The 27,665-nt window shown below is 36.1% G+C and overlaps 1 protein-coding gene across 2 annotated transcripts in view; it reads left to right on the top strand.

Annotated features, from left to right (window-relative positions):
- The window catches only part of RAB6A (RAB6A, member RAS oncogene family), a 77,174-nt gene that overhangs the window by 32,248 nt on the left and 17,261 nt on the right, over window positions 1-27,665 (top strand). Inside the window, exons 2-5 of one of the 2 annotated variants that reach the window (XM_037522946.2) lie at window positions 3,496-3,554; window positions 17,265-17,318; window positions 18,866-18,971; window positions 20,741-20,852. In XM_037522946.2, the coding sequence (XP_037378843.1) occupies window positions 3,496-3,554; window positions 17,265-17,318; window positions 18,866-18,971; window positions 20,741-20,852 (331 nt within the window). Of the gene's footprint in view, window positions 1-3,495; window positions 3,555-17,264; window positions 17,319-18,693; window positions 18,800-18,865; window positions 18,972-20,740; window positions 20,853-27,665 lie in introns of both variants that reach the window. The other variant, XM_037522944.2, reaches the window with a different exon arrangement.

Below are 27,665 nucleotides of genomic sequence, written 5' to 3'. Positions count from 1 at the left end.
CTTTTTTTTGTATATAGGTGCATTTGATTTGCCAATATTGTGTTAAGGAATTTTTAATCTGTGTTGATGAGAGATACTGGTCCTTAGTTTCCCCTGTTTTAGTAATGTCTTTGTCAAGTCTTATAGAATTGATTATGCAGGTCACATGTCATGAGTTGGAAAGTATCCCTTTTATTCTAAAAGAGTTTATTTCTTTAAATGTTCAATTAAAATTCAGTAGTGAAACCATGTAGACCTGCACTTTTTTGTTGGGGGAGTTTTACGTCTTTGTGCTTTAGACTTTTTTGTTTCTTTGAATTTAAAGTGTGTCTCAAACCAAAACAAACCCATGGAATCCAGTTGCAGAACTGAGGTTGCTAGAGGATTGGGAGCATAGGATGGAAGAGGGTCCAATGAAATGTGGTGGGAGGTTTTTGGCATTTTGGTTGTGGGTGTGGTATGTTAACATAGCTTTGAAGAGGTATGAACCTGTATTCCTAAAGCATACACAGTGTTGTAAACCAGTGTTGCCTCCACAAAAATATTAATTTAAAAATATGAAGTTTGTCTCATACAGATAGCAAATACGTCTTTTCTTATCCAATCTGACGATCTTTGTCTTTTATTTTTTTTTAAAGATTATTTATGCATACAAGAGCTAGGGTGTAGGCCAGAGATGCGGGGTGGTGGGTGCGGGGTGGTGAGAGGATTCACCAGACACAGAGTGGGGAGCAGAACAGGCAGATCTACTGAAAGACACTGCTGAAGGGAGCAGCGGATGAGACAGGAGAGGCCTGCTGTGCCATATGTGTCACCTCCCTGGCCCGGGATTTGAACTTGTGCTGCAGTGGCTGCAGATAGCTTCATAGTGCTGCATCTTAACCCCTTGCACCACCAGGGAGGCCCCAATCTTTGTCTTTTAATTGAAGTTTTAAGTGTGCTTTTCAGATACTTATTGATATGCTTGGATTTGGGTTTGCCATTTGTCTTTTATTTGTCTCTCTTGATTTTTGCTCTTATTTTAATACTTCATTTTGATTCCCCTATTGGCTTTTAAATATTCATTTTTGCATATATTTTTAGTGGTTGCACTTGGGCTTATAATAGGCATCTTCTCACAGTCTATATTACATTGTTCGTATGAACAAGAGAAACTTTTCATTAGTGTATATATTTATCTCCTACCTTTATGCTATAGTTCTCACATATTGCATCTATATATGTTATAAATTCTGCAATACATTGTTGCAATTTTTACTTTGAACACATCTTTTTTATGGTAAAAAATTATATTTAGAATTAGCCAGCTGGACTAGATGGTTTAGATGACCCCAATTTTGTTGGAAACATCCAAAGCATCATAGTCAGGAGCCAGTGGAACATAGGCCTTCTTCTCCCCGTTAGGTTTTATCTCAGGGTATTGCTCTGGCCACATCAGTGTTGTAGAGCTTCTTCTCATTCTTCACAGCCTGTTTGGCCTGGTGCTTGTTGGCATTGACAACAACAGTGAACACAGTGTGTTGTCTTCTCTGTCATCTTCGTGGCTGACTCGGTGGCCCAGGGAATGTGATGTTGTGTGGTGGTCAAATTTGTTTTTCTTGGGAGCACCCTTGTGAGAATATTCGGGTTGCCTTTGGAGCAGGCAGTGTCTTGGGCCTCTGAAAGGTGGGTGACCAGTGGATCTTTTTCCCCCTGTGACTGTGGATGCCTTTTAGTACTGCTTTCTTGCGTTCAAAGCTTTTTTTGGCTTGGGCTTTGGGAGGGGCTGGGTCTTCCTCTTTACTTTCGGCACAATGTCTTTTAAGTAAGTTAAAAGAAAAATTTAATTTAAAAATGTACTTATGAAAAAAGTAAATACTGGCTGCTTCTCTGAATCTGCAAGTACAATTTGTTGTGATCAAAACAACAACAAATACATCTTTGTCTGCTAACTACATCATCTGGATCATTTGGGAGCCTGCTTTTTTACTTTTTTTCCTTGAGAGTTTTAATTATTATTTTCTTTTAATTGGATACTGGGTTTGATGAAGAATATATATAGAAATTGAATTTTGTTTTTCCTCCAAAGGGTGGTTGTTCTCTTAGAAGGCAATGTCTTGGCTGGATTCAAATTCTAAACCTTCTTGTGGTGAACAACAGCACCTCAATTCTTCTAACATCCAGCTGCTGCTTTTTTACTGGGAATCCTGAAAGTTCCTCATCACGTTCTAATAGGCAGTGAGGAGATCAGCCAAGGATTTGGACATGTTTTAAGTGGGGACTTTTCATTTCAGTTTCTTTGTTGCTTCTTCCTGGCCAGGACTTGCCTTTTCCCAACCTTTCTAACTTTCTGAGAGCCCTGAACTTTGTCCTCTGAGTCCTCAAATCAATTAGATTGTGGGTTTCTGTTTCTTTAAATAGTTTAGGTAGTGTTTAGGGCTAAAAGTTGCAGGCTAAATTTTTCTTTCAAGTATATATTCCCTTTCATTTTCTGTTTTCTTATAGTCTGTGTTCAGGTTCTTTAAGACCTGACAAAAAAGACTGGGTAGGTAGTACAATAGCTCTTCTGTCATTATGACCATGCCACTTTTTTTTTTTTTTTAAATAGCAAAGGAAAGCAGTATATTGAAAAGAACGTGATCATTGTTTATAAATGGAATGGAATCACTTTTTAGCAGAGAACTAATTGATTACTGGGACAATTACTAAACTTCTGAGTTTATCTTTTCTTGAAAATGGAAGTAAAATTGCCTGTTTTGTAGAGTTATCAAGATCATCATTGCCCTGTAAAACACCAGTATAGTATCTGAGGTAGACACTTAAAAAGTTAAATTATTTTTTGCATTATTGCACATCAAAACAAACCAATAACCATGGCCTTACAAGTGATAGACTTAACATGTAGTCCTTGCATTTAGCATGTGGTGCATCTATCTCTTTGAATTTGTGATTTCCTATTCTTTGGTTAGATAACCAGAAGTGGGATAGCTGGGTCATACGGTATTTCTAGTCTCAATTTTTAATCTCCATACCATTGGCCTTAATGGCCATACCAATTTATATTTCCATCAGCAGTGTGTGATGATTCCCTTTCCCCACATCCTTGACAACACTTGTCTTTTTGGTTATAGCCATTTTCGCAAGTGTGAGGTTTGTATATGTTCATATATATATGTTTTGGATATTAATCATTTGCAAACATCTTCTCCCATTCAGTAGGTTTTGTTTTTGTTTTAATGATAGTTTTTTTTTCCTGCACAGAGCTTTTTAGTTTGACACAGTTTCACTTGTTTATTTTTGCTTTTGTATTCCTTAGTATTCATTTCCTTTAAATTTTAACAAAATATTCTTTTATTTGTGCTCTTAATTTGAGAGATAAAACTTATCTCTTACTGGAAATAATGATTTCAACAAACTTGTTAGTGGAATCATTGCAGATATTTTCCATTGAATTTACCTGCAGTTCTCTGTAGAAGAATTACTTGAGACCCCAATGCAATGTGTTAACTGAGTGAATTTTTTTTCTTTATATTTCAGTTGGAAAGACATCTTTGATCACCAGATTCATGTATGACAGTTTTGACAACACCTACCAGGTATTTTGTTTTTGCCAACTTAGTACTAGTTGTCTCTATTTGTATTGCAAGTAATATTCAAGATCTTTTAAGATTTTTATTTACATGTAGTCATGGATGTTAAAACACTTTTTCTATAATCTGTAAAAAAAAAAAAAGTGCTATATAAGTGCAAAGTGTAACAGATTTTGCTGATAGTCCTCAACTTTTTCATTTGGTTTCCTTATTTCCTCTTCCAAAATCTTTAGAAAGGTTATCTGGTACACTGTGGGTGCTTTGATGGTGGGTGTGTTGTAGTCACAACACCTTCAAGGGACGATCCTATACCTCTGAAACAAACTGTGTAGTAATATAATGTTACTTTAAATACAAAAAAGGGAAAGATTATCATTAATACTATCTGAGATAGAAGTAGGAGTCCAGTAGATCAGTAGATGATTGCCATTGGAAGGATAGTTTGTTATACTACAGATCTTAAGAGGGGACATGCCATGTCAGAGAATGGGGGCACTTGGGGAAACACGGATTGGTCAGGAGTTGAGGTGGGATAAGGGTAGTGTAGACAAGATCCTTTATTGTGGTTTGTATGATAGGAGAGTGAGATCAGGTTACGCAAATTTAGGATTGCCTAGTTTGAATATTTCAGTGGCTCTGTAGGGTAGGGGCTGTACCTAATGATTAGGGCAGGGGGATTATGGTCCTAAGTGTGGTAGAGAAAGTGATTAGTTTACAAGCACTGACTGGGTCAATTTGCATACAAGGGTATTCTCACAGGCAAATTTTCTATCTCTATGCATTGGCTAACTATTGGCGGCCCAGATCCTCCAGTGGCAGCAAGGCTCCAAAAGTCAAAGTAGCAGAAATACAGAAAATAAAAAGACATGGTTAATTCAGAAGCTAATAACTATTTGAGTGGAAGTACATGAATGAGGGAATAGAAAAACTATAGAGAAATTCATTGAAACCAAAAGTGATTCCTACAGAGAGTCAACAATATTGACAAATCTTTAGCTAGACTTGTACGGAAAAAAAGAGAGAAGATTCAGATTACTAAAATCATGAACGAAAGAGGGACATTACTACCCAACATATTGAAACGAAAAGGATTGTAAAGGAATACAATGAACAATTTTATTTCAACAAATTCTGTAACCTAGATGAAACAGATAAATCACAAGAAAGATACAAATTACAGAAAGTAACTCAAGAAGAAATCAAAAATTTAAATATACCTATGATAAAGAGATTACATTAGTAATCAAAACCTCCCAACAAAGAAAATCTCAGGAATGGATGGCTTCACTGGTCTGTGCTATGAATCTTTTAAAGAAGAACAACACCAACACATAGCAAACTTCCAAAAATATAAAAGGAAGGAATGCTTCCCTAATCATTCTGTGACGTCAATATGTTTCTGATATCTAAACCAGACAAATACATCAAAATTTAAAACCATAGGTCAATCTTCTTTATGAATAGAGACAAACAGTCCTCAACAAAATGCTACCAAACTCAATCTGGCCATATGTAAAGAGGATTGTACACCATTTACTAAGTGGGATTAGTTAATTGGTACCAAGGTTACAAGATTGATTCAACATACAAAAACTGTATGAATAGATAAAGGATAAAATCGTATGACCATTTTAATAGACACAAAAAAGCTTTTGATAGAACACAGTAACCTTTTTAAAAGCATCCTTGTCATGTTGCTGGCAAAGACCTTGGAGCAGAACTGGCAGTTCCGCTATTTCCTAGTTCACAAGTGCCGTGTCTCCGGCATTATTTTCGATCAGTCATTTCTTCATAGAAACCTTGCTAAACCACTTGTTTACTCTCGAAGTGTTAGCACAGTTGACATGAGATCAAAAAAAAAAAGCATCCTTGTCTTGTTCCTGATCTAATGAGAAAGCATTTAGCCTTTCAGCAATAGGTGTGATGTCAAATTTGTGTTTCTCATAGATGTTCTTTAGCATGTTTTACAAAGTTACCTTGTATTGAGTGGTTTTATAAGCTCATATATATAAGCTCATATATATATATATAGATATATAAATAAAAGCATCCTTGTCTTGTTCCAAATAAATATATATAAGCTCATATATATGTCAAAGTTAAATATGTGTATGTATCTTAGTTTAAACTAGTTAATTATAAAACAAAAATTAAAGAGCAGAGCAAGCTAAAAAGAATTAGTAATCTTAAAAGTCAGGTACTTTCATTGAGTCCCAATAAGCACATTGTATTTTTTTATTAACCTTTTGAAATATTTTTGTTAAATTAGAAGAACCCCTTTAGTATCATTGTGCATTGGATTTACTGTGTATTTGCTATAAAAATTTTATTTTAATTTTTTCTTACAAATTTATCGGTTAATCTGATTAAAAGAAAGGTTAGTATCGATAGTTATTAACTGCTGTTGTCTCAGACCATTATTTGTCAAACCATTCTTGTTTTTGAAGCCTTTAGAATAGATTAAAAAAATCTGAATCTTACTCTTTTTTAGTGTTATTTTCCCCCATTTGAACTATTTGTTCCAGGAATGGCCCTTATTTAAACCCTTAAAAAACTGAAAAAACTTGGGCATTTCCTTTACAGGAATCCCATATAATGGAACTTTAGAGTTAAAAAACCTTTATTGACATCTTGGTTTTACCATTTTGTAATTGAATAGTTTTAGACAAATTGTATGATTTTTCAGTCTATAATTTTACATCTATAAAAGTGAGATTTATAATCTCTATGAAGGAACTAATTACTTTTTGGGAAAAACTATTCTTTTGTGATACTGCCATTTACCATTAGAAAAAACCCATCAGTTGTTTTTATTTACTTTATTTGAACAACTTAACTCTTATTTCTTACTATTTCTCTCCATCTTAATCTTTCAGCATTGTAGGCAATTATAAATGTTTCTATTGAAGATTCTGTACTTCTGAGTCATTGGCTATAAATTGGGGGTTCCCACAATCCCTTCCTTGGATTCAAATTTGCTAGAGTGATTTTATAAAACTCAGGGAGATACCTATATTTACTGCTTTATTATAAAGGATGCGGAGGTACATAGGACAAAATCTGGAAGGGTCTCAATTATAGGAACTTCAATCCCCATTGAGTTTGGGCTGCAGTACCCTCTGGCACACCAATCTGAACCCTTCAGTTAGGCTTTTTATGACGATAACATTGCATAGGTATGATTGATTAAATCATTGGCAATTGATGCTTTAGTTCATTCTCCAGACCCTTTCCCTTCCTGAGATGGGTGTGGTGGGATTTGGAAGTGGAAATAAAATAGAAAGTTTCAACCCTTTAATCACTTGGTTTGCTCCTCTAGTCTTAGGGACTTGCCAGAAGTGACCATATTAATATAAAATCAGATGTGGCTTAAAGAGCTATTTTGAGTAATAATAAGACTTTCCTTTCACCTTTATTGTTTTGTTCCAGGAACTGGGGATGGGAAACCCAGTATTAAACAAAAAAAAGCTTCATTCAATTTTATCACTTGAGAAATTGCAAGGGTCTGGGACTTTTGACCAGGAGATAGGCATGAAGATTAAAATGTTAGCGGGCAGAAGAGAAGTTTACCCCAGGATTCCCAGATTTGCTCTAAATGGGTTCTGCTATCCACCATATCGAGACAAAACATACTCTCTAGTGCATAAGACCTTAAGTAGAAAATAACTTTAATTCAATTGGTGTGCAATAAAGAGAAGAGAAAAAATATAGTTAAAACAGTTTTAACTATATCCCCTCATGAGTAAATGACCAACCAAGGAGGGTTGGCCCAAAGTGAGGCTCAACAACTTGTTATAAATCTAAAGCACCTTCTGATAGGGACCCATGGAAAGGGGCAGAAGGGGCCAGGCAAGTCTGGAAGGAAAAGAGCAGAATCAAAACTCAAGTCAAAATAAAGAGCGGCTACCATTGTCAGCCTCCCCATGGATCTCTCACCCCATCTCTGTCTCTTTCAAGTATCTCCTTCCATGTCTCCCAAGTCTCTGGTACAAGTCCAAGGCTGAAAAGCAAGTGGAGCTTCTTCACTTGTCTCTCTGCTCCATGAACCTCCTCCAGGTCTTGTTGATTTCCTTCCTTCTCCTAGACTTCCCTAATTTCTCCCTGCTTGGAACCTCCCCTTCCCCCGGGGATTACCCTGTTAACAAAAATATGTATTTGTTATTGTTAACAAAAATATGTATTTGTATATGTTATTGAAGTACATTATCACACAAGTGACCTCCTCACTGGTAAATGCTTTGGTCATATCCTAAACATGACTTATTCAAACTTGCTTTCACTTGGCTTCCAGAATGCTCATTTTTTTTCTTTTGGCTCATTTTTCTCCTATCTTTCTTTCTTTTCTCTTTTTATTTTGCTAGTTCTTTCTCAATCCCCAGCAGTGTTGTTGCAGAGCTCAGTATTAAGTCTGTACTCACTCTCTAGTGATGTTATATAAAGTCTCATGGCTTTAAATGCTAATGTGTATGCTAACATTTCCCAAATTTGTATATTTAACCTGGACCTCTCATCACTTGATCCCATATATTAAGTTGCTTACCTAATATCTCCTTTTGGCGCTTCAAAATCAACATTCAAAACTGAGTTGAATATTCAAAATTGGGTTCAATTTTCCTGTAATCTTTCCCATTTCAATTAACACCAGACTTTGAATAAGCTCACATTACCTTGGTGTCTTTGAATTTCTCTTTCTTTGTACTCTACTTCTGGGCTATCAGTAAATCCAATTGACTCTTCTTTTCTGAAATATATATCTGAATTTTTCTTTTCCCACCTCAACAAAAACTGCAGGTCACTAAGAGTCTTCTCTGCTTCCCTTTGCCCCACCACAAGTTTAATTTAAACAACATAGCCACGGCCTCCCCGGTGGTGCAGTGGTTGAGCGCTGGGTTGCGAAGCTGCCCACAGCTTCTGCAGCACCTGTTCGATCCCCGGCTGCTCCCTGGCCACCGGAGGAGGGTCCCACATGACATGCAGACCTCTCCTGCCTCCCGCTGCTCCCCTCAGCAGTGTACTTCGGTCCTTCTGCCTGCTCTGCTCCCTGCTCTGGCTCTGGTGAATTCTCTCACCCTCCCACGCTTCTGACTATAATCAATACTTGTATAAATAAATAAATAAAGCTTTTAAATAAATAAATAAATAAATAAACACAATAGCCAGAATGGCTCTCTTAAAAGGTAAAAAGTCAGTGGTGATAGTTGTATAATTCTGTAATTATAGTGAAAACCATTGTATTGTACACTTTAAATGGTTGAATTGTTAAAATGTGAAATTTAGCTCTTTTTTAAAACTATTTTTTAAAACCTAAGTTGTATCATTATATACAATGATACATTTTAGTACAACTAAAAGTTGTACTATTATACAACTGTGATATTGTTGTATCATTTTAGTACAACTAAAAGTTGTACTATTCTTCTGAATAGTCCATCTTATTCAAAGTAAAGCGTGACCATTTTAGTTTTTTCCCCCACTGTATTAAATGTATTTTACCACTGTGTACTATATTTTTATAAAATTAAATTTACACATGCAGAGAAATGAATCTAGGCACAGAGGCTACACCCTTCACAAAAACAACCCAAGATGGATCACAGGCCGAAATGCAAACTGCAAAACTGTAAAACTCTTAGCAGATAACATTGGAGAAAACCTAAATGAACTTGAATATGGCTAAGTGAACTAAAATGAACTTGAATAGATACATCACCAAAGTACAGTCCATAAAAGAAATGATTGATAAGCTTGACTTCATTAAAGTTAAAGCTACCTGTGTAAAAGGCAGTAATGAATGAGAAGATAAGCCACAAATGGGGATTAAAATATTTGCAAGGCACATATGACAAAGGACTGTTATCCAGTACATACAGTTATTCCCCTCCCCCACCCCCCACTAAGAGTTCTTGTAGTTAAGAATTATGTACCTATGTTATGATAAATTTTGTCAGATGTATACACCTATGAGTTACCTTCACAATCAAGATTAAGAACATTTCTGCTACTCCACAAGGAATTTGTTTTTAACTTTTAAAAGGCTTAGTTTTTAACCAAAGTCATAAAGATCCTGGAACAAAGATAACTAAAACAAAGATAACTAAAACTAACACTTAAGGAAATGAATGACATTTAAGCTAGTGAATATGTAATGTATATCATTATCATTCTTTTGATGATTTAACCACCTTAAGACATGTGAGAAAAGCAAATTTAGAAATAAAAAACAGTTCACTTAACAAGAGTTCTTCAGTTTCAACTGAAGATATCCCCATTTTCTATGTTCCAATTTTTTCACAGCTCTTTGGTTGTAGCTTTCACCTAGATCATCTTCTCTTGCATACAGTATTTTGATCCTGAGTAATAGTTCTGCCTCTCAGCAGAGGAGCCAGAAGTACTATTCTCAAGGTATTTTCTCTAATGAGCTATTCTCATTCAAGGACTGAAAAAGCGTCGGTGTCCTAGCCATGTGTTGCATATTCCCAAGATTGTAAGCTCTGATCTTTGGGAGAAGAACTAAATATCAGGTAAAAAACCTGAACTAAGATCAGAACTTTACACTAGAGAATTATGAGCCAGAATCTATGATAGCTATCTGGGTGCTTCTAAAGTATGTGTTGTACCCAGTTTCTCTGTGAAATTAAAGCGATCTTTCAGGCATACTTGAAAGTGCCTTTGCTATTTTTTCAAGTTATTGCTGACTGTTGCTGCTGTGCACTCAGACATACAAGAGCAGTAGTGTCAGCAGAGTGCGATTGTAGTGCGATTGTATAGAATTTGACAGTTAAGAAGCTTTGATTCTTTGTGGGAAAAGTTGTTGCTAGTGAAGCCAAAATACTGTACTTTGGTGTTGCAGCTAATTAACTATGTTAAGTCACAAGTTTTGGTAATAATTAGGTACAGTCCTAGATATTATCTTACTTTAGATCTATTAAGAAATTTTGAATAATATAGCGCCCTACATTCTTAGAGAAATCAACTTGACAGTATAGCAGGTATTTTCTTTGAATATAAAGAATTGACCATATGTAGTTAGCTGTTAACTTCTTTTTTTTTTTAACAATTGATTTATTTATGCATATAAGAGCTGAGGTGAAGGCCAGAGATGCGGGGATGAGAGGATTCACCAGACACAGAGTGGGGAGCAGAACAGGCAGATCTACTGAAATACAGTGCTGAGGGGAGCAGTGGACGAGGCAGGAGAGGTGTGTTGCGCCATGTGGGTTATCTCCTTGGCCAGGGATTGGGGATTGAACTCATGTTGCAGTGGCTGCTGATAGCTTTGCTGTGCTGCGTTTAACCCCTTGTGCCACCAGGGAGGCCCCAGCTGCCAACTTAGTTATCAGGTGAATAATCTTTTGACTTCCACATGCAACAAAAAGACTTCTAAAATGAATAATTAAAGAGCTAGTCTCTTTGTCAGAAATTTATTATTAGACTTAATGTGAGCCATATGTAATATGTATCTGAAACTTAGTTTTATTTTTAAAAAGATAAATTTTATTTAATTCATAATTCATACTCTGTATGAGTCCTATACACTGAATGAATTGACTTGAAAAGAGGAAATTGGTTAGCAGAAAAGTCCTTATTGACCAAATTTAGGTATTGTGTCAATGTAAAGCCAAAAAAAAAAAAAAAACAACTTGGGAAGTTGTTCTTTTTTAGCTAGAGTAAGGAAATAATTCTCTAAGTTGCTTTTCTTTTTTACCAGTTCTTTTTTGTAACTATAAACCCTCAGATTTTTTTAAGGTTTGAAGTATATATTTTGAATCATATTACATTGCTACTTTAATAATTCAAAAATAATAGAATATTGCTAATTTTATGTGGTTCAACTAAATATAAACTCAAGAAAGATCCCCACAGTTGGTATACAATCATTCTTTTATTTGAGGAAGATACGTTATTCAGAATAACCTTTGAGAATACTTTGAAGTTAGAGAATTATCCGAAAGGCTGTTTCAGATTGACAATAAATATAAGTTCAGACTACATAAATAAGGAAGAGTTTTAAGACAATTTAATGAACTTGTCCAGAAAGATGATGGTGATCTAGTACATTTTTAAATCAAAACTATAGATTGTTCTATACAAAATTCTAATTTGTTGCCAGTAGAAATAAAATTCCCACCTGGAGGAATTGCTTTTGACTTCTTCTTGTTTAATTTTCGATGACTCCTTTTCTGTTTTTTGCTCCTCCCAGAAGTATTGTCATTTTGTTTGGGGAATAGAGCATTGTTTTGATTGTTGGTGTTAACTCATGTCTTTTTATTAGCCAGTAACACAGATTATTTGTCTCTTGGTTTGTTGAAGCAGTAGCTCAGACAACATTTGCTACACTAATGTCTGTCAAAGTGACAAGCTGGAGTTCTTATCTCCAGCACTGCAATTATATGAAGAGTGCTTTCAACAAAAGGCAACTGATACTGCGATTCTTGTCCATCTAAAAAAGTACAGATCTGCTGTTAAGATAATTTTACAATATATTCAGAAGTCTAATTTAAGTGACTCAAAGTACTTACACCTTTAAATCACACAATACTGATAGTTTGTAATGCTTATATATAAGAGCATTCCAAAACCTCACCAGTAATTAACTATAGCAAAAGGTTCGGAAGTTTTAGGATATTTGTTCATTAAAAGTTCAGCCTTGTAAATGGTGGATGAACCAGGTCTGACTTCAAAATCAGACCCTCAGAAAACCCTTAGTTTTCAAACAGGAAAAAAAAAACACAAAATCTTACTAGACTTTCATTGGTGATCATAATGTAATATATACAGATACTGAAATAAAAAGTTGTACACTGAAGCTTAAAAAAAACCAAATGAACACACAAAAGCAGCGTTGAGGTAACATTGGATGATAACACTAGATAGCTTTTAGGTGTGCATTACTATAAATCAACATCTGTATATAGTACATTTTGTTTACAGCTGAAGGTCTAATTCTGTCCTTCACCATACAATTACCCCTCTTAGTAACCATTCATTCGGTCTAAAAGTCTAAAAGTTTGGTTTTGGTTTTTTTGGTTGATTCTTTTTTAGGTACCACATGAACATATGGTATTTCTCTTCTCCATCTGACTTCTGTCACTAAGTACAATATCCTCTATTTCCATCCATGTTGTTGCAAATGGCAAGATTTCATCTTTTTTTTTTTTAACATATATAGCTAAGTAGTATTTCATTATGTATAAATACCATGTCTTCTTTATCCATTCGTCTGTCAATGGGTACTTAGGTTGTTTCTAACTCTTGATTTTCATGAATAACCTGCAATGAACATAGGGTGCATATCTCTCTTAGAATTAGTATTTTCATGTTCTTCAGGTAAATGCCCAGAAGTGGGATAATTGTATGCCATGGAATTTCTATTTTTAATTTTTTGAGGCATATTCATATGGCTTCCCATAATGGCTACACCAGTTTACATTCCCAGACAGTGGATTTTCAAAATATCTCCAAGTCCAATCTATAGAATGGGAGGAGATATTTCAAAGTTACATATCTGATTAGGGTTTAGTATCTAGATATATTAAGAACTCCTACAAATCAGTAACAAACACAATTTAATTGTAAGTTCATCAGTTGTAGCAACTGTAATACTCTGGTGGGGAATGTTGATACTAAGGAGTAGTGAGTGCCCTGTGTATGTCAGAACAGTGGATAGATGTGATATCTCTGTACTTTCCTTTCAGTTTTACTCTGAACCCAAACTGCCATAGAAACGTTAGTCTTTTTAAGAAATGTGTAAGATGGTTAATTTATGTTATGTGTTAAGTGTCTAGAGAAAAACTGCAGATGTGTTAAAACAAGAACATACAAAGTACAAAGGAAAAAGTACAAAAAAGAAAGTACAAACAATATATCTATAAAAGCATATCAGTAGTGAAAATGGCTTTTTAAAAAAGTTATATTATTACTCCCAACTCCACAGCAAAGCTTTGTGTTCTTTTTAGACAAGTTATTTAACTTTTCTGAACTCCCCCCATATTGTTATCTATAAAATGAGAAAAATTGGATGATAGCAGCTGCCTCACAGGAATATGTAAAGATTAGAGATGATCACAGAAAGGGTGTAAAACAACCTGTAATACACAGCATGAGGTTTGGGTCATAATCCCAAAAGATACTACCAAGAACACCATATCACCAGATGTTGAAATCCTGGAAGATCAGAATCCCTAGTTGAAAAATCACAATCTGAAAAATCAACCCCCACACCCCCTCCTCAAAATACAATTCTGGAAATAATTTTTTAAATCTTTGAAAGTCATTTATTATATTTACTTTTTTTTTTTTAATTTATTTATTTATACAAGCACTGGGTACAGTCAGAAGCGCGGGAGGGTGAGAGGATTCGCCAGAGCCAGAGCGGGGAACAGAACAGGCAGGCTGATGAAATACACCCAGAGCGGGTGGCAGGTCTGCGCGCCATGTGGAACCCAGCGCTCAACTGCTGCGCCACCAGGGGAGGCCCTATATTTACATTTTTAAAAAGGGATTTATCTGAGAAATAAAAAACAACAGAACACTTCATAGACGATCTTTACACAATAAATTGACTATTGGGAGAAATTTATTTCTCACAGGTTGAAAAAAGGACAGACATCTCTTCAAGAGGATGTTTCAGTTTTTGCATTCACAACACAATAGAGTTGTGGTAATGTACTTCCATGGTGTCAAATTTGAAAAAAAAAATGCATAAAATGAATTAGAACTCTCAGTCTAGGGCCTCCCTGGTGTAGCAAGGGTTTAAGCACCACACTATGAAGCAATCTGTAGCCTCTGCAACACAAGGTCGATCCCCGGCTGCCCAGGGAGCAAGCCACGTGGTGCAGCAGACCTCTCCTGTCTCACCTGCTGCTCCCCTCAGCAGTGTCTTTCAGTCAGTCTGCCTGTTCTGTTCCCCACTCTGTCTCCTGTCAGTCTTCTCACCCCCCACATCTGTGGCCTATACCCCAGCTCTTGTATGCATAAATAAATCTTTAACAACAACAACAACAAAAAAAAAACTCTCAGTCTGTACACAATTTAGACTTCCAGTGTTGGAAATGATGTGTAGATGAAATACATAGCACAGTGAGTTGTAAAAAATACTACCCACAATTTTAAATAGTGGGGAAAATACCTTTCTAAAAAAAGAAACTAAAATTTGTCATGTGAAAAAGTGTATTACAGGGATAGATTATAGCAATTGCTTACATGTAGTCCATAAGAACTGGCTTTTACCATCATTAACTATATTTTGAGGTCCTTGCATCAAGAAGAACTGCATTTTTTCTTTTTGAGCATTCACTTTCTGAGCTTCTCTGTGATCCCATGTACATCAGCATGGACATTCCCTGTTAAATTTTCCATCTTCCATACCATGCTTTTGTGTTGTTTTGGGTGTGTGGAAATCTGTTATGCATCTACTCAGATGGACCAACGACTTAGTGGAAATAATAGTGGCGTCTTCTCATCATGTGTATAATGGTTTTCAAACCCTTCTTAACTTTGCTGGCATCTTGAGGCAAATGTGGCTTTAATTCATTACAAGTTTCCAGAATTGCATCACCTGGAAGAAATTCTAATGTAGATAAGCAATACATTTTATTTATTTTTTATAATAGAATTGGTTTTATTTATTTATATTTTACATCACTGTTCATCTTTGCACAATATTTGCTTTCTCTTCTCAGGTGTAGTCCTCATAAAATTCCCACCACCAATTCACCTATGCACCATCACCATAGTCCCTTGTGCTCTTCCCTCCCCTGTTTTGAGCCCGAATCCTCCCCTGCAGATATCTCTAATTTACAGTTGCTTGTTAATTTTGTTTATTTATTAATATTAATATTATTATTTCCTGATCCCTTATTTGGTTTCCCTACATTCTTCCTACAAATGAAACCATCTGATATTTTTCTTTTTCCTTCTGGCCTATTTCACTGAACGTAATCCCTTCCAGCTCCATCCATGTTGCCACAAATGGCATGAGTTTATCTTTTTTGATTGCTGAATAATATTCCATTGTGTATATATACCACATCTTCTTGATCCAGTCATCTATTCTTGGGCATTTGGGTTGTTTCCATAGCTTACCTATTGTAAATAGTGCTGCAATAAACACAGGGGTGCAGGTGTCCTTTTGAATTAATGTTTTTGTGTCCTTTGGGTAGATCCCTAGGAGTGGAATTGCTGGGTCACATGGTAGCTCCATTTTCAGTACCTCTAAGGTACCTCCATACAGCTTTCCATAGTGGATGGACCAGTTGGCATTCGCACCAGCAGTGCAGGAGAGTTCCTTTTTCTCCACATCTTTGCCAACATTTGTTGTTGGAAGTTTTTTTTAATATGTGCCATTCTCATTGGTTTAAGGTCGTATCTCATTGTGGTTTTGATTTGCATTTCCCTGATTATAAGTGATGTTGAACATTTTTTCATATTCCTGATAGCCATTTGCATTTCCTCTTTGGATAAGTGTCGTTTTAGCTCTTCTGCCCATTTTTGACTGGATTGTTTACTTTGTTTATATTGAATTGTGTGAGCTTTTTAAAAAAGATTTAATTTATTTATGCATATAAGAACTGGGGTGTTGGCCAGAGGTGTGGGGGGTGAGAGGATTCACCAAAGACAGAGTGGGGAGCAGAATGGTGGATCTACTGAAATACACTGCTGAGGTGAGCAGTAGGTAAGACAGGAGGCGTCTGCTGCGCCATGTGGATTAGTCCCTGGCTGGGGATTGAACTTGTGCTACAGTGGCTGGTGGGCTGTAGCTTGATAGTGCTAAGACTTCACCAGGGAGGCCCAAGCTCTTTGTTGATCTTTGTGATCAGTCCCTTATCGGTTGTATGGGGTGCAAAATTTTCTCCCAGTCAGTAGGGTGAAGAGACACAATTTTTATAAAGTGAACTTTTTGTCTTTGTTTTGGATTTTCTGCCAAATATGTTGAACTAAATGGTAACACCTTGAAATTCACTTTAGAAATCTTGTTGCACCTAAATCCAAATTCGTCATTATAGTTTGAGAATTCAGGTGAAATCCATTTTCTTCTGCAAATTTTCCCAAGTCTTTAAATGAGTGCTTTTAGATTGCTTCACTTTTTTAGTCATTATTACATAAACAGCCAGATAAGTTCTAGAGTATTCATCTCCATCAGGGCAATGAATTCTATGTAGTTGATAAGCACTAGTGGAGTCATTTTTGAAAAGTCCTTTATTCAATGTGAAACTAAGCTACGTTAGATTTAGCAGTAACACTTGAAGAATCTCTATCAGCAAGTATCTTTGGTTCAGAAGGTCAAATAACTTGTAAAATTCTTTTTATTGTGAGCATTTTTTTGAAGGTAAACATAGTGCTGCATATGAAGGAATAGAAGTTGTTGCTACACAACTGACTGATTTGGCAGGGAGTTTTCTGTATTCTATATTTTCACTTCCTTTCAACTTTCAGGATTTCAATATTAGGGTAGGATTTTAGATTTTTAGGAATTTTGATCTTCTAGAATTTCAATATTCAGATTTATGGTGTTTGTGATTGTGTTTTGATTGGCAACATATGGCAGTGTGCAATAAATGAAAGCTATTGTCACTAAAAATTTTGTTAAGTGTCTTGTCTATGATATGTTTATATGTTTATTCATTATTTCTTTCATAGTCCTAATTCCCATTTGAACCCTAACCTGCTTACCACCATTAAACCATTATTTTTTAACTTTTTTGTTTTGTTTTACAGGCAACAATTGGTATTGACTTTTTATCGAAAACTATGTACTTGGAGGATCGAACAGTGAGTAATGTTTTCTGTGTGTAATTTTCTGTAATACTTGATAGAAAACTATGGTCAAAGCTATCATCAATGTCACTAAAAGAACTAATTGGCAAAGTTAACAAAGTAGTTTACAAGCCTTGAGAAAAACTGTTATTACAGAATGAGTAGTTTGTATCTCCAGATGAAATCCAAAGGGCAGAGAAAGCAAACTTTTTGGAAAATCCTGTTGGCCTTAGGCTTGCTAAACACAATTTGTCATCTTGATTTGGGAAAATAGCAAGTAGCATTGAGATAATTAAAGGAGTATTTGCATGGAGTAATTAGAGCGGCTCTTGAGGCATTGAGAAAGGTTTTATTTAAATATTACACAGTTTGTGAACTTCAGGTTTTTACTTGTCAGAATATGACACAAACAGAAGTGACTATGCATGGATAGTTATTATGTATTTCCTTGTTGGATTTTTGTCTTCTTTAGAATGTTCCCTTTAAGTACAGTGTGAATTCTGTATTCTAGCTTACTATCCTTTGAAGAAATTTCCTGCCACCTAAACAGTGACTATCTTAAATGCATTATTTTAGGAGCTATACCCAAAAAACATTTCATTGCTAATGCTATTTCTTTATTAGTATCTGAGTTTTTTTTTTCCTTTGAGAATTTCTCTTTTGTTTTATTTTAACATAGCATGTTATTTCTTAAAATTTGGAAGCTTTGAAACTGCCTTATGATGGTCTAAGAAATTTTCATGTGGGGTTGCAAAGAAACATTTCTCCTTTTTGTTAGATTATAAACAGTGTTATAGGACAAAAATGTAAGAGAAAAATAAGCATTATAGTCAGAGACCCAATGTCAAAGAGTTCTAGACTCAATAAGAAAGATATACCTTTTAACTTAGATTTTCAGAATAGCTTTAATTTCTTTACTCTGATACATTAGTTCCTTTACTGTGATAACCTGGGCTGCTCATTGACACATGTCTCTTTCATTCTCAGTATTTGAATATCAACAGAGTCTGCTCTTTGCCATCCAGAAGGCATAGGATTCAAAGAGAGGTTTTTATAGGGAAGGAAAAAAGAAGTGTGTTTTTGAGTCTGTTAAACCTTCATCGACATTTTTAAGTCATGTATCTTTAGAGCAAGCATATTTTTAATATTACTTAGTAATCCCTTTTGGGAAAAGACAGTTTTGTGTTATTTTCATTCCTTACCTCTCTGCCACCTTTTGCATGAGTCTCCTTTTTATCTCCTTTCCACCTTCCCCCTTTTAAAAGCATTATTTCTTTTTTCTTTTTAGTATGAGTTTGGGGTTTTGTTTTTTTTTTTGTTTTTGTTTTTTTCTGGTTTTTTTTGTTTTGTTTTGTTTTGTTTTTTTTATTTATGTTTTCCCATCCCACAGATCAGGTTGCAGCTGTGGGATACTGCGGGTCAGGAACGTTTCCGTAGCCTCATTCCCAGTTACATCCGTGATTCTGCTGCAGCTGTAGTAGTTTACGATATCACAAGTAGGTATTTTGCAACGGGTTGACCTTTCTTATTTTTCTTGCTTGTTTGACTGATTTTGTTGTTAGGTACGATTGCAATTATGGGACACAGCAGGTCAAGAGCGGTTCAGGAGCTTGATTCCTAGCTACATTCGTGACTCCACTGTGGCAGTTGTTGTTTATGATATCACAAGTGAGTGGGGGGGGATTATGCATTTCTAATCTTCTTTCAACCTTTAGCTTAGCTGCATGCATGTTCTTGTCATGTGCTTGTTTTCCATACTGGCATGTAAAAATGAGTTTATCATAGCAAAACTTACACAGAACAACTAGGCCAACAATATATGCTTTGGAGTTTGTATCTTTATTTCTACTGTGCCAGCTTTTTTTTGCTTTGGAAATTTTCCTTTCGGTCCAAAGCTTTCTTAGGATCTTGATATCCATAAGGCACACCATAATTATGATTGGGAGAATATCTCCTTTTTCATTTAATTTGATCTTAGATTTCTCTAAAATAATATAGTCTGCATTTAAGCCTCCTGCCAAGTTTTGTAAGTCCTCTAGAGCTTTTGTTGAGGCTATTAAAAGCTTCTTCCAGCCAACTTTTTTCTGTTTTACCCTCCCAGCCATCCTTTCTTTACAGAGGAAGGGAGAGAAAACATAATGTGTAGTTTTCTCTTAATCATTTTTTATTTTTAAATAACTTCTGGATTCTGTGACTCACTCATGTTTTAGCTAACAAATTTTATTTTCATTTCTCTCCTAGAAAAAAATTTAAATGGGAGACTAAAGCAAGTAATATTCTTTCCTTTTGTTTTCCCAAAAGATTGAATAATGCCCTTTGGCATTTTAAGTGTCTATAAGTTTTCTGTGGAGCATTGGTAACTGACAGGAAAATGCTCTTTGATTAAAATTGTCTTTGTGAATTAGTTTATGATATATATTAGGCAGTAATAAGCATCATTCCATATAGCAATCCATAATTTATAAAAAACAGGATAGTGCAGCAACTTGGACTTCTTTAAAAACATTTTATATAAATAAACTGTTGATTTGATCAAGTAATATACAGTTACTATACATTTTTGCATATCTGTTCAACCAGTAGGTATATCTACTTTACAAGAATTATAAGTTAGAATTTGTACTGAGGGACTTTTTTTTTTCCTGGTAAGGTGCTGTATGCAGTCTATCTTCTTTTCAGACTTCACTTTGGGTTGCTACTTGTTTGAAAAATATGTGTTCATTATTGTGTGTTGACAGGTTTTGCAGCTTTAAAATGTTTGTGCTTACTTTAACCAAATCAAGTGAAACTTGATCTATTTTTCATTAAAAATTATGCACATGTGATTAAAATGTAGTAAAGTGTTTATTTAACCGCTATGAAAAACATTGAAATACTCAGAATTCAGCTCTAGAAAAGGTGGCTTTTGTTACAAGTGATTCTGTGCATTAAACTAATAAACTTCAAGTTAAAGTGATCACAAACTAAATAAGCAATGCAAACAGAGTGGTGTTTAGAGCTATTTAAAGGCTTTACAAATTTCCTGGTTATGTTGGGACTTACTGGCTGACATACTTTTGGAGATGCTTTCTTTGTCATGTTTGATGAAGTGTAAGTAATCAAAAAAGCATTGTGGCAATGTAGCACCATATTATCTGCCATAGCTGTCATACATTTTTAAAAGTTTTTTTCCAATTACATACAGTACATTGCACTCACTTGGGCATGTTCAAAAACTTTGAACTACTGTATAAAAGGAACCTTGAGGATTTTATTTTTGTGATTTGTCTAGATGACTGACAGTTGTACTCAGATAAAATGGAGTTATGTTGCAGGCACATTAAAAGTGGGTCCTAATGTGCCAGTCCTTTCAACTTCCAGGGCTTTCATTTTCTTGTCCGTCAATTGGGGAAACATTTGCAATAACACTAATCTCTCTATCCACCTTCCTACACCAGATGTTAACTCATTCCAGCAAACTACAAAATGGATTGATGATGTCAGAACAGAAAGAGGAAGCGATGTTATCATCATGTTAGTAGGAAATAAAACAGATCTTGCTGATAAGAGGTATGAAGTGATACTGTATGTGTATGGAATGTTTGATATCTTTGTTAAGCAGCCTGCTTGCTTTTGTTACTGAACAATTATTTTGAAAAGAGACATATTTAATTCTTAAGTTTATACTGTCCTTTTCTTTAGTGTGGGAACCTGAAATATAAACAAACATGGAACCCAGAGCTTAAAGGAGAGTTTTTTTCTTTTGTGTAAAGCCATATGTAAATAATTTGTGCAAGATTGTTACACATGAAGCTAGTAACTATTTTGCATATTTTAGGACTTACAAACATAAACAGAGTTTGATTAAAGAATAAAATGTTTTTTTAAAAAAACATCCTACCATTAAAAAATATGATGATGAAAAGCACTCTTTCAGTAATCTTATTAATATTCATTGTAGAAAAATATTCATTATAATTCAGTGTGTAGTTTTTCTTTCTTCTTTTTTAATTGTATGACTGAGCCAGACTGTGTAGTTGAACTGAATAGCTTGATTGTGGTACCTTAGTCAAATGAGCAAAGCCATATTCAAGTCACAGGATGCATAATGTTTTAACATTCACTGTAGGTCTCTTGGCTTGAATATCTGCTTTTAGCATTCCTAAGTGATCTGTTGGATATTCTTTCAGCTTTAAATAGTCTTGACTATTTTATTTAATAGTAGAAGGTTTTAGTGCTTATTATTTGTTTATTCATACATTAGAAGCTGAAATTTGGGTAATGAACTTGTACTGTTTTTTTTTTTTTTTTTTTTTTTAATAGAGGCATGCTTTATTTATTTGTTTGCTGGTTTGTTTGTTTGTTTTGTTTATACAAGCACTGGGTACAGTCAGAAGCGCGGGAGGGTGAGAGAATTCACCAGAGCCAGAGCAGGGAGCAGAGCAGGCAGAAGGACTGAAGTACACTGCTGAGGGGAGCAGCGGGCGGCAGGAGAGGTCTGCGCGCCATGTGGGACCCTCCTCTGGTGGCCGGGGAGCAGCCGGGGATCGAACCGGCGCCACAGAGGCCGCGGAGCAGCTTCGCAACCCAGCGCTCAACTGCTGCGCCACCGGGGAGGCCCTGAACTTGTACTGTTAATTAAAATGTTACAAAGAAATCCAATATGTTCAAAGATCTATGGAAATGTTTAACCCGTTCTGCTCATGGTACCCTAATTGGAATTGGCACTGCAGTGACAAAAGTCTTTCTTTTGTTGTTGTTAAAGATTTATTTACTTATTTATACAAACACTGGGTACAGTCTTTCTTAATTTAAAAGTAAATTCAAAGTATGAATTAATCTTTTTTTCATGAAATCACTTTTGAACATTAATTGCCATCATAAATTTTCGTATGTTATTTACTCCAGTATGAGAACTTGAAGATCATATATTTATTATTCTGGTAGAGCATCCCAAGAGACCTTCATTTTTACTTATTTTTGAGACCTTCATTTTTATTTTTATTTTTTTAATTTATTTATACAACATCCGGGGTACAGGCCAGATTCACAGGAGGGTGAGAGGATTCACCAGAGACAGAGTGGGGAACAGAACAGGTAGACTGACGAAATACACTGCTGAGGGGAGCAGCGGGCGAGACAGGAGAGGTCTGTCACGCCATGTGGGACCCTCGCTGGCCGGCCGGGATCAAACCGGTGCTGCAGAAGGTGCGGACAGCTTCACAATGCTGCGCTCAACCATCTGCCCCACTAGGGGAGGCCCAAGACCTTCATTTTTAAACAGAAAAATAATACATCTCATTTTTTCCCCCTTTGTAGTCAGAGTCTTCTAAAAGGATGCTTATAAGCATTTGTTCTTTTTTCATAGTATTTCAGCTGGGTACACAAATGTTAAAAACTTATCTAAATTATGTATGTAATAATTTTTCTCTAAGATAATATTTATTGCTTTGGAATTAACCTTTTTTCTCAATAATTTTCGCCAAACTACCACCCTCCTGCTATTCACATTAAAAGAATTAGAGTGTTGTACATTGTACTAAAATAATTTTAAAATGAATATACAACTTTTTTTTTAAGGTTTAAAAGAAAATCCGGTTGTGTGCGTGCCCTTTTATAAGCATGACATAAAACCCTGAAACCATTAAAGGAAAGACTGATAGGTTTGAATGCAAGATATAAAGATCATAGTCACCTATTAGATCATAATTATTTAGAAGATTGATAATGCACAGTATTGTCTAGAGGCTGAATAAACTAGAACCTCTCATATAGTAGAAATGTAACTAATAGAATTTTGGGAGGGAAATAATTTAACAATAACAGATCTTAAAATACTAACGCTGGTTCATATCCAGTAATTATTCCACAGAAATGTGAAAAATTAACATACAGAAATATTTATTACAACATAATTTCTAACACTAAAAATTTTTAATCAGTCTAAGTGTCCATCAGTAGCTATAGCATTTATAAATGTAATACTTTATGGCCACTGAAAAGAAGAGGAATTTATTGAAATCTAATCATCTTTAAAATGCACTTGATTGGTGTGTCTAGCATGATGTCCTTTCTGGTTTTTTTTTTTAAGTGTATATTTTGCTTAGAACAAATCTACGTAACACATACTTGGATTCATTATAGTTGTTTTGGGAAAGGAATGAGATTATGGAGGACTTTACTGTAATGATTCATCTTTTAAAATTTTGATTACTTTTCTGATTGGAAGTAAGTGTTTCAATAAAAACAATTCAAAGTTAGGGCCTCCCCAGGTGGCACATCGGTTGAGCACTGGGTTGCTAAGCTGCCTGCAGCAGCCTCTGCAGTGCCGGTTCGATCCCTGGCCGCCGGCAAGGGGTCCCACATGGTGCACAGACCTCTCCTGCTGCACCTGCTGCTCCCCTCAGCAGTGTATTTCGTCACTCTGCCTGTTCTCTTCCCCACTCTGGCTTTGTTGAATTCTCTCACCCTCCTGCGCTTCTGACTGTACCCAGTGCTTGCATAAATAAATAAATCAATCTTAAAAAAAAAAAAAAAAAATGAGGGCCTCCCCGGTGGTGCAGCGGTTGAGCGCTGGGTTGCGAAGCTGCCCGCGGCCTCTGCGGCACCGGCTCGATCCCCAGCTGCTCCCCAGCCACCAGAGGAGGGTCCTACATGGCGCGCAGACCTCTCCTGCCGCCCGCTGCTCCCCTCAGCAGTGTACTTCAGTCCTTCTGCCTGCTCTGCTCCCTGCTCTGGCTCTGGTGAATTCTCTCACCCTCCCATGCTTCTGACTGTACCCAGTGCATGTATAAGCAAAAAACAAACAAACAAATAAATAAAATAAAAACATGCCTCTATTAAAAAAAAAGTAAAAAAAAAAATCAAAGTTAAATGTCTATCACTTTGAGAATTCTTTTTTTTTTTTAATTTGGAAGAAAAACCAGAATGTATCTGTTTCAGTGTCTCAGTGTGAGCTCTTACATGCTGAGTACTTTTTCTATCTCCTGTTGTCAGTCATTCCCAGATGTTTCAGACCTGAGAATTGCTTTGGTAAATATCATTTGTTAGACCTCTTATGACTTTGATTATAATATTTCATGTTTCTTTTTAATTTGGGGAGTGTTTGATCCTACTTTGTAATTAAATTACTCTAGGTTGAGCACACTGAATCTATAAAGACTCTTCCTGAATTCTACAAAATCAGGCCACAGTGAAACCATTACTATAGCTAAACTTCAACCATTTATTCCAGTAAATACATTTAGGATTCTAATCCTTCACACATAGGGTTTATAGACTAATACTCATTCAGTCAAGAAATATTATTGAAGGCCTCCCTGGTGGCACAAGGGGTTAAGCTCTGCACTATGAGGCAGTCTGCAACCTCTGCGGTACGAGTTTGATCCCGGCTGGCCAGGGAGAAACCCACATGGCGAGGCAGACTTCTCATGTCTCACCTGCTCCCCTTGGCAGTGTATTTCAGTCAGTCTGCCCGTTCTGTTCCCCGCTCTGTCTCTGGTGAATCCTCTCACCCCCCTCCATCTCTGGCCTATACCCCAACTCTTGTATGCATAAATAAATCTTTAAAAAAAAAAAAAAAAAGGACTATTATTGAATGTCACTGAGGTTTCAGAGGATACCCCTGGAGGATAAAATAGGTAACAGAAGAGACAAGTTTCCAGGGGACTTTAATTTCAGAGAATGAACCTGACAGTAGGCAATAAAATACATAGTATGCTTGATAGTTAAGGGTGAAAAAATAAAGCACAGAAAGGGAATATGAAATGTCAAGGGTGAGTTTAAAATATTAGGATAGGGCCTCCTGGGTGGCACAAGGAGTTAAGACGCAACCTATGAAGCTATCAGCAGCCACTTCAGCATTAGTTCAATCCCCAGCCAGGGAGCTACCCACATGGCGCAGCAGACCTCTCCTGACTCACCCACAGCTCCCCTCAGCAATTATTTCAGTCAGTATGCCTGTTCTGTTCCCCTTTCTGTCTCCAGTAAATTCTCTCACCAACACCCCTCCCCACCTCTGGCCTGTACCCCAGTTCTTGTATGCATGAATAAATAAATCTTTTTTTTTTTTAAGATTTTTTTAATTTTATTTATTTGTTTGTTTATTTATACAAGCACTGGGTACAGCCAGAAGCGTGGGAGGGTGAGAGAACTCACCAGAGCCAGAGCGGGGAGCAGAGCAGGCAGAAGGACCGAAGTAAACTGCTGAGGGGAGCAGCGGGCGGCAGGAGATGTCTGCATGCCATGTGGGACCCTCCTCCCGTGGCCGGGGAGCAGCCGGGGATTGAACCGGTGCTGCAGAGGCGGCACGCAGCTTCGCAGCCCAGCGCTCAACCGCTGCGCCACCAGGGAGGCCCAATAAATAAATCTTTTAAAAAATATTAGGATAGTAGTGGAAGACTTTACTGAGGAGATGACTGGTAACTTGAGAAAGTAAGGGGGTTAACAATGCAGATATTTTAAGGAGGAAAAAGTCTTTGGTAAATGACTCAGAAAAAGTAAAATCCCTGAGTTTGAGTTAGGAATACCCTTGATTTATTTGAGGAATAGCAAGGAAGTCTATATTGCTGGTTAAGAGAATAATGGGAAGAGTAGTAGGCAGTTAAAAAAACATGGTAGGGCAAAGTAAAGACTATCTGAATGAGATTAGAGGGTTTCAGTAGAGGAGTAATTTTTCATAGATCTCTGCTCTGTTGAAAACACGTAAGGGTAGAAGGGAGGAGACTAGTGAAAAATTAATGCATACTGTAATCAAGCAAGAAAAAATGACTAGTACTAGAGTAGTGGTAGGTTGTATGGCAATCAGTGGTCAAATTTAGAAGATAGACCTGTCAGGATATACTGATACAGTGGAAGGAATACACACTAGCGAACAGAGTATGGGATGTGAAAAAACAAGGAATCAAAGATGACACCCAATTCTTGATCTGAGTAATTCATTAACTGAAATGGGAAAGACTGCATAATGAGCATGTTTGGGAAAGAATTGGTCCTTTTATGTTTAGATTGGCTACTTTTTTTTTTTAAGATTTATTTTTTAATTTATTTATGCATACAAGATATGGTGTGTAGACCAGAGGTGCAGGGGTGAGAGGATTCACCAGAGACAGAGTGGGGAGCAGGACAAGCAGATATACTGAAAGGCACTGCTGCAGATACACTGCTGAGGGGAGCAGCGGGTGAGACAGGAGAGGTCTCCTGCACCATATGTGGGTTAGCTCCCTGTCTAGGGAGCAAACTCGTGCTGAAATTCAAGCTGTAGCAGCTGGTGATAGGCTGGTGATAGCTTGATAGCGCTGAGACTTAACCCCTGCACTGCCAGGGAGGTCCATGTTAAATAGCTTAGTGAAGATGTCAGATACAAAACAGTGATCCAAGCTAGAGACAGGAATTTGGGAATCATTAACATACATAGTTTTTAAAACCACAAGACTGCATGGGTTCACCAGTGAGTGACTATAGCTAGACATCTAAAAGGAGTAATTTTCACGTCATCTAAAAGATTGTTTCTAGGAAATTCACACTGAATTTAGGGTTGAAGTATTTATTTAGGGTATTAAAGGTTTGCAGAGTGCCAGGTTACTTTCAAGTTTAAAAAAAAATGTGTACACACATACATACATAGAGAATGAAAAGATAAGAAAGCAAATGTAGTAAAATGTTATTGTCTGTTTTTAGAGAGTGGAGAATTTCTATAATAATTTCTTCTTGAAGACAAAAAGAGTGGAATCTAATATACATGGGTATAAGTTTTGGGAGTAAGGAGTAGAGATAGTTTATAAGGGCATACACACAGGTAGATTGGTGGATAGATGTGGTAAGAACTTATAGAAGTTCTCTTGCATTGCTTCAGTTTTTCTTTAATGGAGAAATCAGATTTTGATTGTCAAATGATAGTTTGATCTGTTTAATTACACTATTTGCGTATTTATTAAACACCTGTTTCCAGCTGGACTGTAGGAACACCAAGGTAAGTTAGATAATCTTGCACTTGAAGAGATCACAAATTGAGACACACTGCTAATTATGTAGCATCACAAAATGTTCTGTAAAAGAAGTATTGGAGTTATTAATACCATGTATCTAGAGGCTTTAACATGTATGTCTTTTCACTCCTTTATTTCACTTAATGGAAATTCACAAAATCTAATATAAGAAATGACTCACAATGTGCAAAATATTAAGAACAAATGTGTTTATGGTGTAAAATTTGACAACTTTTATTTTTGGCAATTTGAGAATGGTTACATATATTACAGTAGCTAATTGTTATATGAATTATAGTAGCTAATTGTCTAGCCATAAAAAAAATGCTTTACACAAAGCTTTTAATCAAAAGGCTTTAGTGCTTCCAGTGTAATATTAAGAGAAAATAACAGGCTA

The sequence above is a fragment of the Talpa occidentalis genome, unplaced genomic scaffold, assembly GCF_014898055.3.
Source record: "Talpa occidentalis isolate TD23 unplaced genomic scaffold, MPIMG_talOcc4v2.1 talOcc4.3, whole genome shotgun sequence".
Classification (NCBI taxonomy): Eukaryota; Metazoa; Chordata; class Mammalia; order Eulipotyphla; family Talpidae; genus Talpa; species Talpa occidentalis.
The sequence above is the reverse complement of the archived record's forward strand: the minus strand, read 5'-3'. Positions and strand labels throughout refer to the sequence as shown.